At 42.1% G+C, this 13,033-nt stretch overlaps 1 protein-coding gene across 1 annotated transcript in view; it reads left to right on the top strand.

Moving 5' to 3' along the window:
- LRRK1 (leucine rich repeat kinase 1) overlaps positions 1-13,033 on the top strand; it is a gene marked incomplete at both ends in the record, with an annotated part of 74,208 nt that overhangs the window by 8,448 nt on the left and 52,727 nt on the right. The window contains 2 exons of the mRNA XM_080351413.1: positions 9,543-9,706; positions 10,541-10,712. Of these exons, the coding sequence (XP_080207539.1) occupies positions 9,543-9,706; positions 10,541-10,712 (336 nt within the window). The remainder of the gene's footprint in view (positions 1-9,542; positions 9,707-10,540; positions 10,713-13,033) is intronic.

A 13,033-nucleotide genomic window follows, 5' to 3' on the forward strand; every position in this document is an offset into this window, starting at 1 on the left:
GCTCTTCCCAGCTCTGCACTTCCCTTGGCTCTGCTGTTGCCAAATTGCCCATTCAAGTCTCTTGATGCTAACCATATCCAATACCTTGATTGCATTTTCTTTTCTTCTGCATGCAACACCTTTACTTAAGCTAATCTAGAGTTGTTGTCTTGATGATAAATGAGAAGTGAGGATAGCAAAGAGTACGGTATTTTATTAGACTACCAGACACAGTTAAAGAAACACACTGAACTGTGTCTAATGTGTACTAAGCTTGGATTTTGCTGCGTGGGGTGTTTTTCCCCTCACGTCTCTTGAAAGGCTTCTTGCCGTTAATGTCTGCTTTTTCCTAGATCTATCAGTTTGTTCAATAAAAGAGACTCTCTGTTTCTACGAATGTCCCTCAAAGTAACCTGTGAAGCCATTATCATCTCGTGCGTTATGGCTGTTGGTGCCTGGTAGCTGGGTTAACTTTTACATGTGTGTAAAATGGGAACAGAGGCTGTAGGACTGGAAGGAATGTGTGGGGCAGTGTCCTGGTCTCACACTCCTAAACCATATGGAAGGCCTGTTTTAAGTGAGTTGGGGTGTCCGTTGCTTCTGCTTTTTCTAGAACACTGTTCCAAAGCCTCATTTCTCCAACATTTTGAACTTTCTTGTAATTGGCAGCCAAAATGTGTTCATACTCTGTACATAAATAGCTGTTTGCCTTCCCTGGTGTGTCCCTCCAGATGTATTTCTAGACAGTACTCCCATCCCCATCCAGCCTTTGCTTTTCCAGGCTCAACAAGCCAAGCTCTTTTCATGTGTAGTCTTGTATTAGACTGTCCCTTTATTTGACTTGTCTTTTCCACCTCTTACAGATTCTTCTTATCTTCATTGAACATGATAAACTGGAGTAATGCAAAGTATTTTGCCCTTTTATTTTTTAATTTTTTTTTCCCTTTTTTCCTCCTCTCTGGCCAGCCATTCTGAAATCTTCATACATACGGGTTCTGGACGAGACATCTGTGCTCCGTAGGGAAGGAAGGAGGGACACTGGTTGCCATGCAGATGGCGGAAGATGCCCAGGGCCCCTGCTGTGTGATGGAGGGATGGAGATGTGGGCTTTCTGCTGTGGCCCAAAGGGACCTGATGGAGCAGCTCTGAACTTCATCCTGCCTCTTTCATCAGCTTGCTCCAGGGGCTGGACAAACAGATGTTGGCTGCTTCCATGCTTTGCTTTTTGACCAGCCAGTTGGGTTGGAGAGTCCTAAATGGGTTTTCCATTTAGGAAGGTGTTTACATGTGTTATTAAAGGGAAACTTAAACCTAGGAGTTGCTCTTGTCAACTCAGGCAAGCTGTGGAATCACTGGATGTGTCTTTGGTGGAGTCAGTAGAGGACTCAAGACTCAGAATGGACCTGGGCAGAGACCTTGGGCCTGTCCTCCCCTTGCACGCACATGGAAGGTCTCTCCCTGAACTCTTCCAGACGTAGCTGGGGCTAAAAGCAGTTGCTTCCTTCTAAGCTAGCTTTAAATATGTGCCTAAAGAGGACGTAGCAAGAGGGGGCTGGTCATAACCTGGTGCTTCCCCATTGTGAATAATTAATAGCCTTTTTTTAGAAGAATGTTGAGCAAATTATTTCTTTGAAAAAAAGAAACAGTGATATATGGAAGTTTTGCCCTTCTTATGAAAGCCTTGAACATTAGGAAAAAGGAAAAGTTTCAAAAGAAACCAAAGTTAGCCATGACGTTTTATTTTACAAAGTTTCAAATGAAATCCAGTCTTGGTTTGGTTTCATGGCTATAATATTTGATTCAGTTGGACAGGAATGGTCTCACTAGAGAAACCTTTCATCGTTTAATAATCTTCTCTTTCCAGCCATGCCTGGATGAACACGAAGAAAATCCAAAAGCATAGTCATACTTCTGTGCGCTCGATGTATATCTTCCAATTTAAAATTTGGAAAGCGAGAGTGGCGTGGCTGGCCCTGCATGCAAAACCATATTTCTGAATGATTCGAGCTGTAGGATTGGAACCGAATCACTGAGGCCAAATAACAAAAATAGAAACTTTAACTTAACGCTGAGTCATTTGTATTTTAAATATGGCAATGGGCTCTCTGGCCATTAGGAGCTTTCTGGTTCCTTCATTCTCTTTCCCTTGGGGATGGAAATTAGCACTGTCATTATTCTCTGTGGTCTTTGCTGATCCTTTGCACCCTGAAGAGGACAGTGTAGGGGGGTTGTGGGGCCTTTGTCTTGTTCTTGGCAGAGGTCAGCCCTGTCCCGTTCCGTCCCTGCCCAAAGATGAGGACAGTGTCTACCAGGGATGATGGTGCCTTCACAAAAACAGCTGTTGTGGCCACTGATGCTCTGAGCACTCCTACAGTTCAAAAGGGATGAACATGTTCACATGAAGCTGCGTAGGCTTCAGGATCTCAGGGTAGAGGGTAAAACCATCCCTGTCATCGACAACAGCCCAGTTTGTCATGCTGGCACATCCAGGACCATCATATGCAGTAGCCCCTGTTCCTTTTCCATGGATGGCTGCAGGTATCGGTGGTGATGCTAAAGTGACCTTGTGCATTCCAGTGGGATTTGTACACTGACATGAGGGGTTTGCTCTGATGCTCATATTCCAGCGTGTGTTTCTTCGTGCTCTCTCTAAGCTCATTGCCTTGTAATAGCTTTGTGTAGCCTCTTTTGTACATCAGCAAAATGGGAATAACCAGCTCGGTTTCATTTGAATTTACTTGGACAGTGAAAGTAATTTCCAGAGTCCTGAGGATCTGGAAGGTGCACTCACAAATGCAGAAGCCCAGTCAGATCTGGTAAAGCTTTTCAGCTCCAGTTTAGTGTTGGCTCTGACAGACAGATTCACACAACCATTCAGGCATCTGTGATTCTGCCCTCTAAAGACTGCAAGTCTCACTATTTGAGTATTTATTTGAGTATTTAAGGCTTTTCTGTTCCCTCTCTGCCCATTTTCCTAGATGATGGAGAAATGATTGTGTAAGTGTAGAGCTAAAGCTTTTGGAGGCGTCTGTTTTTTGTAATTCAGTTCTGGAGCTCCTTAAAAAGGCAAGAGCCCAGAGCATTTTTCAATCCAGGACTTAATATTTTCCTATTAGGTTTGCATTAGCAAATATTCTTTTTTTCCTTGCAGGCTAAGAGTGTTTCTAAATAGAACATTTCTAATGGCCCTGGTGATAATTGGTCACTTTGCATTGCTGTACCTAAAATTGTCAGCATGCCCTTTGCAAGATGCTGTATGCTTGCTGGAAAATGTTTAATGCAGATCAACACTTGGCATGCGTGGTACTGGCATGTAAACAATTTAAAAATAATTCCAGATTATGCAGTGACAATGCAAAAGATCCCTTCAGTACTGGATTTTTTTTCTTTGAAGCATTCTTCTGTGTTTCAGATCTGGTCTTTTGTAGGGTTACAAGTTTCCTTTTGGGGCTGTGAGCATCAATTGTGAACTGTGTTGTAGGTGCCGGTTTCTTTTGTGCTCAACACATCATCTTTCCCAGCGCCTTGGCAGGCAGATCTTAGTGCAGAGCCACTCCTTTAATTAGCTGAAATAATGGATGTTTGGGTGGAATGGAACCACAAAAAATAGGCAGAAAAAGTGTGTGGAGGTTTCCCTGTGTCTGGAGAAGCTGGCATGTCTCGTAGTGAAGAGATATTAATCAGGGTCAGAGGGACATGGCCCAGTTCAGGCGTGGTCCCTCCAGTGGGGATGCTGAATTTCCCAGATAAACCATCCCATCATCTCTTGGTTGGATTTACCAGAACATTCTCTCCTTTTCTTCTCACAGGGGGTTTTATAAGTGGTTCTCACCTTTTTTTTAACCCTGGTGGGGACATTTTATAGTGAACTTGCTTGAACTGTATGTATTTTGCCTAAATCTGGGAAAAAAGTGAAATAGCTCTTGGGGTTCTTGCTGCAGGACCCTCCTTGGTGTGGTTCTGGGCCAGGTCCAGGCTAAGAGGCCATGGGGACCAAGCTTATGTGGGCAGGAGGGGAAAACAACTTCCCTCCTGGGGACAGGCCTTGGTCTGTGACTGTATCTTTTAAGAACTGAATGAAATGAATGAAATATTTTTTAAACAACAAATGCAACCCTGTTTTGAAGTGTCAGCTAATTAGAGAAGGAACACAAAACGTATCTTTGTTTCATGAAGCATTTTGAACAACTTGGGCTGATTTAAATTTTTTTTGATGGAAGAACCTAGGGTTTTGTTTTTTCTTCCTGGATTGGGATGGGAATTATTTTTCCGTATCTCAAAGATTTCTATCAGATTGAAAGTTTTTTCTTACCCATCCAAGCAGTAAGCGCAGTGTAGGACAGATCCATCAGCCTTTGAAATCACTGGAGGCTTCCCATCGGTTGTTGTTCAGTTTATTAATCTAAAGTGTTTCAAAGCAACAGAAGATATGTGAATCTCTTACAGAGACTCAGAAATAACATGGCTTTTGGTTAATTTTGCAAACCAGCCTGCCAAAGCTTCCGCAGCGTAGTATTGAAAATTATTCAGCGACGCTTGTGAGTTTTTAAGCATTTGGAGGCGTTGGCTTTCAATATTCAGCACATTTTAAACCTCATCTCTGTCCCATTTTTTTGTTTGCTCTGTGGCACCGCTCAAAAGTCAAAATGGCAAAAGATTAAGCTGGTAAAGGTTAGAGCTGTAGCCATCTGGTGCTGTTGAGGAATTAATGTCTGAGCTCAGCCTCCCTGCCCACCCCCATCCCCAGATCCTCTCTGAACCAGAGGCTTGGATTTCGCCCTAATGGGACATGGAGATGAAAATAGCTGTCAAGGCTAAAGTGTAGTAGTTAATTCAGACAAAGGAGCAGCTAGCAAGCTGAAAGTGACCGCTGCAAGAGCTGCTGGTGCCGAAGCAGAGGTGGGTGGTTAACAGTCCAAGGAATTAACAGCTTAATTGGGCATCGGTGAATGGGATGCTGTGTTAGAGTCATCGCCTTGATTTGCTCCCGTCTCTGGAAATACCTGCACACATTATGACAAGGTCAGTAGCAGTTCTAAAGTTTTATGATCATTATAATTCTGTTTTGGAGTCAGAGTTAGCTTCCTGCCCTATTTTATCTTTTGTCCTGTATTAAGCATCTCTTTGATGTCTTTCTCTGCTAAATAAAAATATCCCAGTTAGTTGCTGAAGAACTCCTGCTTTATCAAAGGGACTAACGTAGCAGTGACAAACTCTGTGAGGCTGTGTGTCAGAGGCAGGGATGCGGTGATTTGGGATGCGAAGATGACAACCATCTATACAGTTGTGCTCTTTTGTTATGCAGCTGTTTGTTGATTCACAGCATTGACCTTTTTCCTAATAATGCCACACTGTCAGTTTAGAAATTTTTAATTTTTTTTTTGTCACCTACTATAATAACAGGGCCTGAGGCAGGGTGTAACTATGTATATATCTCTGAAATTCTCATGATAACCTTTATTATTCATAAGACTTATTTTTGCTTCTCTGAGCTGGGATAGCAGTCAGTTGCACTTGAAAATTTATATTCTTGTAACCTTTAATGGCAATAAAGTAATACTGTTTTTGTTATTGATTACTGCTATTTTCATTGGAATATTTTTAAAGAGAAACTTAGTCTTGCCCTTAGCTTTTGTAAAGGGCTGTTACACTAAAGCCACGCTTGGAGGCTACTTCCAAAGCATAACATTGAAATCAGGAGTGGGAAATATTTCTGAAGTTAGTTGCTTTGATACAGGCTGTTAAGTTGTGTGAGAAATAGATAAAGGATGCATTTTTAATGTCATTCTTATCTGCTTTCCTGCTTTAAGCTCAGAAGAGGAGTGCTGATTTGGGGCAGTGGTTTCAGAGGAGCCTGTGCCAACACAGGAACTCCGTCCCAGATCTCTATGCAATAAAGCAGAAACTAAAGGAAATCAGAACAGGTGGTGTAGGAGCTTCTGGAGTTTCTAGTAGCCTTTTATTACAGGAATATCCAAGAGTTCTGATGGATTAATATAACCTGCTGTGCTGCACTGTCAAACAGTAATGTAGACCCTATTGTGCAAAGTGCAGAAGTCGGTTCCTAAATCTGTACAATCTAAGAATTAAAAGCATCCAGGCTTAGATGCTCAGCATGTTGCATGATCAAGTCCAAAAATAGATGTTTAGTATTATTTAACTTCAGTATTGCGGGAGGGGACCCTATTTTGAAAGCCACAAAGAGCTCAAGCAAAGAGCATGAGGTTTGTAGGGTTAAAATCACAGGCAGAGTTTCTTTGGATGTTGGCCTAGATTTTTTCTAAAAATGGCTGATGCATGTATTGGCAAAACTTTATTCCCAGCCTACATGAACGCCAGTACTGATGATAGTTCAGTCATGCATCTTGTAGAAATAAAACAGTCTTTAGTCACTAGAATGTAATTTTCCTCCTTTTTTTTTTTTTTTTCCCTACCGGTGAGTATAAATTAAGCTCATAAAACATGCTACTTCTTTTTTTCCATTTATATTTCAGAAGTCAATGTATCATTTCTTAAGTCATCAGGAAGTCTGTGAACTGGGTAATTTGGCTGGTGAGGTACTTTGCTTTGCAATGGATGGTTCTGTGTTTTTTGGGAATGGATGGACCCACCTTCTCTCATTTAACCTTTGACAGCTCAAGTTAACTTTGACACAATCATGTGAGTACAGCGGTTGGCTCAGGACAAGGTGTTTTATCATGCTGTATCTCACCAGTTTTGCTCTTTAGGGGCTTGTAATTGGTTCAATTACAAGATGTTTTTTTGCCGAAGACCCTCGGCAGCTTTTTAACTCAGGTATTAGGCAGGTGGTCAATTTACTCTACAGAATGCAATCATAGAAGGAAATTTTCATGACAGTTACAAAAGAAACTTGAATGTTGAGTAGCATTATCTTTCTGCCAAGAATATTTGAACATAAATGTATTGGTTTTGAACAGCAAAATTGCCCAGATTTCTTACATTCAGTGAAGCTTTTATTGATTTCTACTTGATGGATGTTCAAATGTTCAAAGCCGGGCAGTTTTGGTTAGATAAATAAAAGTTCTTATTTGCCTAAGACAAGACTAAAATTGAGTTTAGGGACTAAAATTAATATCCCAAAGACTGATTAAACTGCCGGCTAACTCTGGGAGCAAGTGAACTTTATTAAGCCAACCATTTATGTCGTTCCCGTTCCTGGAGCGCCCCGAAGTCTCCACGTAATGTACGTGAGCAGACCACGATGGTTGATGGCCAGCCCACGTTCTCCAAACAGTGGCAGTGGTAGCAGTGGTTGTAACTAATCCGTGACACTGTGAAGGACTGAAGAAATTTTGAGGGGGCCCAAAACTGTAAGAGGAAGCATGACACATTAGCCAAGTAGTTTCATGAAGTTGTCATTTGGTAAAACATAGAAGCTGTCTTGGGATTAGGGTCTAGCTTGTGGAGTTCCTCCTTCTCTCAGTAACAACATTGTGTCCTTGTGCTGGAGACATCTGTAATAGATGAGGAGGTGACACCAGGATCTTCCGGATCCCAAATGAGTCTCTGACCATGAGATACTCGTACCTCCACCTTCCCTGGCCATGATTTATAGAGAAAGAAATATGGCCCTACTCAGTTCTTTGACAGAAAGGATGCGCCTCCACCTTTGGAATGGCTGCAGATGTGGGTCTGGAGTGATAGTCCCCAAAATAGGGATTGAAGCTGGAAGGAAGTAAAATTTGTCTTTCCTTTCAGCATTTTTTTTGTAAGCAGATTAAAGTTGCTGTGCTCTGTCAGCCCCGATTTGCAGAGCTTCCTGCTCAGCTTTCCAGCTGTTCTGTGTCTCTGATGTGAGGCATTTTTTCCTCCTAGGGAAATTCCAGCGCTTCTCTCCAGGTTCAGGATTTCATCACAGGGGAGGCTGCATGTTCCAGTAACTGCAGAGTTTGCTGCAATCCATACTGCTGGATTTTACTGAGTCCAGTCTGAGTTGTTTAGACTGGAGAACTATTTTACTTTAAAATTCTCTCTTCTATCAGCCTTTAAAGTTACTCGCTTAAGAATTGCTTGCATTTCCTACCTTGGTGTCCATTAAAAAGATTAAATCACGTGCAATATTCTTAGAGATCCCTTGCAGGTGGGGGAGTCTGCTCTGAAAGACTGAACCAAATGCTGGATGAATTTCTTTTCCCAGGTACCCCCTAAAACTACAGAATTATGAAGGCACAGCATCTATTAACATGAACTCTGAGGTGCTATTTATTATGCTGTAATTTAACACCACATTCATCTGTGTTGATTTCTGCTGCTTGTCCTTCTCGTGTTCAGCATCATCTGAGAAAGGTTATTGATGTGGGCACATTTTTAATGGCACGAATCTCTGGAGCCGTCTCCGATGTCTGAGTGATTTGAGCTTCATTTCAATAATTGATGAGAACTGTTAGTGAGAATCTATCGGTGATTCAGGCTGCATTATTCAAAGATATTTACTGACAGTTATAGATTGGTCCAAATGTATTTCTTTTTTCCAGGCTGCATTAGACTAAGCCCTGCATGACATATGTGTCTATTTGAAAAACAAAACAAAACAACAGTCTTGTTAACCTAAGTGAAAATCTGTGGGTTTAAGGACTCTATTTAATTGTTGCACATAAGCAATAATAATTAATAATGTTTTAGCAGGAAAAAGTGAGTATGAAACAGTCTCTTTTCAAGTGAAAAGTGCTTCTTTTCTCCGGCTTGCATGTTGTTCGGGAGTGGACCTGAACATCTTACCCTAATTCAGTGGCTTTCCTGCAGTTTTCCCTGTCCCAGTAGTTGGGAAGTTGAGGGGGTGTGAGACTTCATGGCTGCCTGTTCGTTAACCACCCACCACAAGCATCTTCTCTAATGGTTTGCAGCTTTTAATCTTTGACATGTAAAACCTCTTCTGGCTCCTAAAAGCGTTAAAAAAAAAAAGTCTAGCCTAGGAGACTCTCCAAGATTGATCAGGGTGACATTGGGCATCTTCCATAATCTCCTTTTACTCTTTTTCTCCAGAATAAAAATATTCTTCTTTTTATTTTTTTTACTTGTACATTTGTTGAGGTGGATTAAGCTCTGGTTGAAAGTTCTGGAGAAGAATGGGGGGGTTTAATTAGGCTGTCATCAGGAGGTGAAGTGCGACTGGAGCAAGGCAGATTACACCAGAACATCCTTGCAGGTGCTGCAGACACCTTGAAGGTGCTGAACTTGTGTGAACCCTTCCCGTCCCTGGTTCTACCGCAGGAGGTCGAGCGCGGCTGCGGAGCATCCGTGTCCGTGCGTGCGGGAGCTTCATACCGTCCTTTGGAAACCACCTCTGGGAGCAATTGGGGAACTTGCCGTCCCTTTTAGTTTCATGTCCCTGTTGGAAAGTACTGTAACATGTTATCACTTTCTTGTATCAGATGGCTGAGTGTTGAGGTTTTTTTCTTCTTTTTGTAAATTGTGGGCAGTAAATATTCCACTGAAAATAATTCACCCCCTTTTTTTGTGGCCAGGATGCATTGACGCTGCCACTGTGTGTGCGTAATAGACAAGCAATTCTTCCTGACCTCTCTTTTCTGTTTTTATTGCAGGAATTGTGGACATGGGTGGCAAACAGTCCACAGTTGGCGAAGTCTCCATAATTCAGACACCTGTGACAGAAAGCATCCAGGATGCTTACAAAGCTGGAGACACCAGTAAGGCCCAAGAGTTGATAAAGTTGTCATGTGAGGAGACTGCACTGCAAGTGGAAAAGGTGGGATTAGGTTACTACTCTTTCTCAGACTTTATTGGGAAAGAAACCAAAATGCCAAGCTGCTGTCTTGTCTTGTCATGTTTCTCATGCAAAAAATCCATTCGGTTATGTATGTTGTGCCAGTGCTGCAGGGTCCCAGACATGGCTGGTTGTGTGGGGCACTTCAGGAACATTTGCGCAGGGACAGTATTTGCCCTTGAAAGCACTGATCAGAAAGAAGAGACAGACCACAGGAGCAGCGTATGTAAGGAGCAGGAGGCTGTGCAAGCAGGGCTGTTGGTGCTGTGGTCACTAAAACAAGGAAATATGGTTTTTTCCCTGTGAAAAGGAAGCATTTTATAGATGTAGCAAAAAACCCAAACTTCCCCCATCAGTACAAAGATGGTTAATGGCCCCCTGGGAAGATTTTGCTTCTTGTGTTTGGACCTATATCCTCTGCACCAGCTTAGTGTTTTGGGAAAGTACCTATGTGCCAAGTCCAGGCCTTTTGGCCTTCTCCAAACTGAAAATACTGCACCTTGTAGCAGAGCTGTACAAATAATTTTCCATTTGATCCATGAAAAACGGTTTTCATTCACCATTCCATGCCTTGGGCACCTTTGTGGTAGAACCATGCAAAAAACTATAAAGTAAACCCCAGCAAATTAATATAATATATATATCAACAGCAATGATCATAATGTCTACTAGTGTTTATGACATTCTCAGATAACCACAGTGACGGTGGGTATGCATTTGCATGGGCACAAATAAAAATATGTAGCTCTATAATTGCTCTCTTTCTCTGCCTCCTCCCTTTACAGAGAGTTTATTTTGCCGTGTTTTCTTTACCAGTGTCAGCTTTTAGGTATTGCAGCAGCATATGGAGATCTGCAGGCGGTGAGGTATTTACTGAAGGAAGCTTTAGTGGTGTTACCAACAGAACCTAACGATGACAATGCAGCTGTGGTGGCTGCATATTTTGGACATAAGGACATTGTGAAAGAGCTGCTGGATTCCCTGCATGGTAAGCCTGTTGCATTGCCTGTGCCTTTCCTCAAGCTTTTTGGTAGCTGTTTGCTATAGCTTCAAGCAGACATTTATTTTTTTCACATCCCTTGAAAGAAGATGGACTTGGTCAAGGGAAAGTGCTTGGAGAGATCTGATCTCTTCCGCTGTGCTTGAAGAAAACTTTCCCCATGGGGGAAAAACACATGCATAAAAATATTCCATGTTTGCAGATTGGAAGTGGAGGAAGATGCCATTTGGACAATTCATTCCCATCAGCCCTCACAGCTGGGTAATATCCCAGACCCCACAGAGACAATAAGGGATTGTCAGGAAACAGCGTCATCCCACTCTGCTGATCCAGCAGACACAGCGGTGCTGAGAGTGAGAGTGCAGCGGGACTGTCTGGCGAGTAATAGTTCGGGTGCTCAGCTGGCAGCAAGCCCTGTGCTCTCTTGTTGGCAGTTTGATTTGACTTTCAGAGGAATTCCTTATTTAGAATTATAATTATATTTTATTTACATTTTATTTAAAAAAAAAAAAATATTTTGTAGCAGAACAGAGATATTTTTAGACCCAGACACAATTCTTAAGGCAGCTGTGGGGGGTTGAAAAAGAGCATCGCTCTGAGTCAGGACCAGGATCTGCGTTTGGATCCCCTGTCACTCTCTTAATGTACCATGGGCATGGTGACTCTTCTCACCAGGACCTTCCATGGACTCTGGGTCCAGTGGTGCAGCACAGCAGCCAGGGAGGATCACTGTCTTGACCTCAGACACTACAGTAACCACAACAGCTAAGCTGGGCCCTTGCAATATTTGACCTGAATACAGCCCTAACTCCTCACTGGAGATATATTCTTGCCAGTGACCTCAGTGAGAACGGGAATAACCTGTTGGGAAACCTGCTTATTTGATGGTCTTAAACTGTTAGAGCACTACTAAGCAAAAGAAACGTTCCGGTTTGGGGGGTGCAATTAAATGTAATATTTCTTTCAGACAGAAAGGAGGCTGACAATGGTGGCTTTGTAACCTAGCAGCAAAAATTAAATTATATTGATATAATACTCTCAGTAATGAAAAGTGACTTAAATAGTTTCTGGAAACAGCTCAGTTTTGAACTGACCAAATTCCCTTAAACTCCTTCTTCAGGAATTCAAGACAGGTGCTCGTACAAACAGCAGCTTTCAGAAGTTTTTATGCAGGATTTTCCATGTATTTCCCTGGAAGTTACACAGAAACCAATCACAGAGCTTAGGAATAAATTGCATGAATTTGCAATTTGGCTAATGCACTGCAGTGATTCTCTCTGACTCTGTGGGAACTTCTTGTGGCTTACAGCCGAAGTGGAGCCTGTTTTTTGCAGCATGGGGGTCAGTGTTTTTAGTCAAGTTGTTAAAAATGCAAAGAGAGACATAATTTCTACATGGAGGAACTGGAAAAAAAAAAAGGTTGACAGGTAAACATGGGCTTGTGGACATTTCTGTAAGTATTTCAAAGGGGAAGTGAATTTGTAAAGTAAATGGAGGAGATGCTGTGAGTCAGGGAAAATTTGAGGGCTGCTTACTGGTTGTGGAAATAATCCTGTCATGGGCACTTAGTTACATGCACAGAATTATGCAGACCTAGATGAAAGCAGTGTTCTACAGGCAAAACATTAATTCAGCAAAAAAATACCAGTTTGGGGGTGACTAAAACATTAGCAAATTAATGCAGAAGCCAGAACATGGTATTTTAGTTTTTAGCCTTAAATGGCATCTGATAGTAAAACTTCACCCAAAATGAAACAGTTCCAAGGGGAAATGAAATATTTTGTGGGAGACTTTAGCTTGCAGTGAAAACAAACTAAAACAATTTTTTTATGTTGTCTGGTACATTTATTTTTGTTTAATTCATCAAGTAGCATGAAAAATTGACTGGTTTTCCCCATTCTTTGTATTCCCCCTCATGAACTTAAAGAAGTGGCCTATTTTGGATGTTTGGATCTACAGTCTGTTGGATCAGTCTGTGGATGCAGAGACGGTCCCAGTCACCCCTTGTCACCTCTGCTTGTGATTTAGATGGTTCATTTTTCCGCTGGCAGCCTCGCAGGCATTTTTGAAACCTCCCACTGTTGCCAGCTTATGCATGATTCGATCAGCGACACTCAAAAAAAGTTTGCCCATGAACTAGGTAGGTAATGAAGAACAGTTAAAGCTGAAAAGTTTGTGCCTGAGCATGTTAGGGCTCTTCCATAACACACTCTTACAGTGCAGTCAGCTCCTTTGTCCACAGGGGCTTCACCCTGTGCCCTTTGCTTGCCCATTATTTGTGGATGCCTCTTGCACATCACAGCCCGGTG

The sequence above is a fragment of the Nesoenas mayeri genome (genome assembly GCF_963082525.1).
Source record: "Nesoenas mayeri genome assembly, chromosome: 11".
In the NCBI taxonomy this organism is placed as follows: domain Eukaryota; kingdom Metazoa; phylum Chordata; class Aves; order Columbiformes; family Columbidae; genus Nesoenas; species Nesoenas mayeri.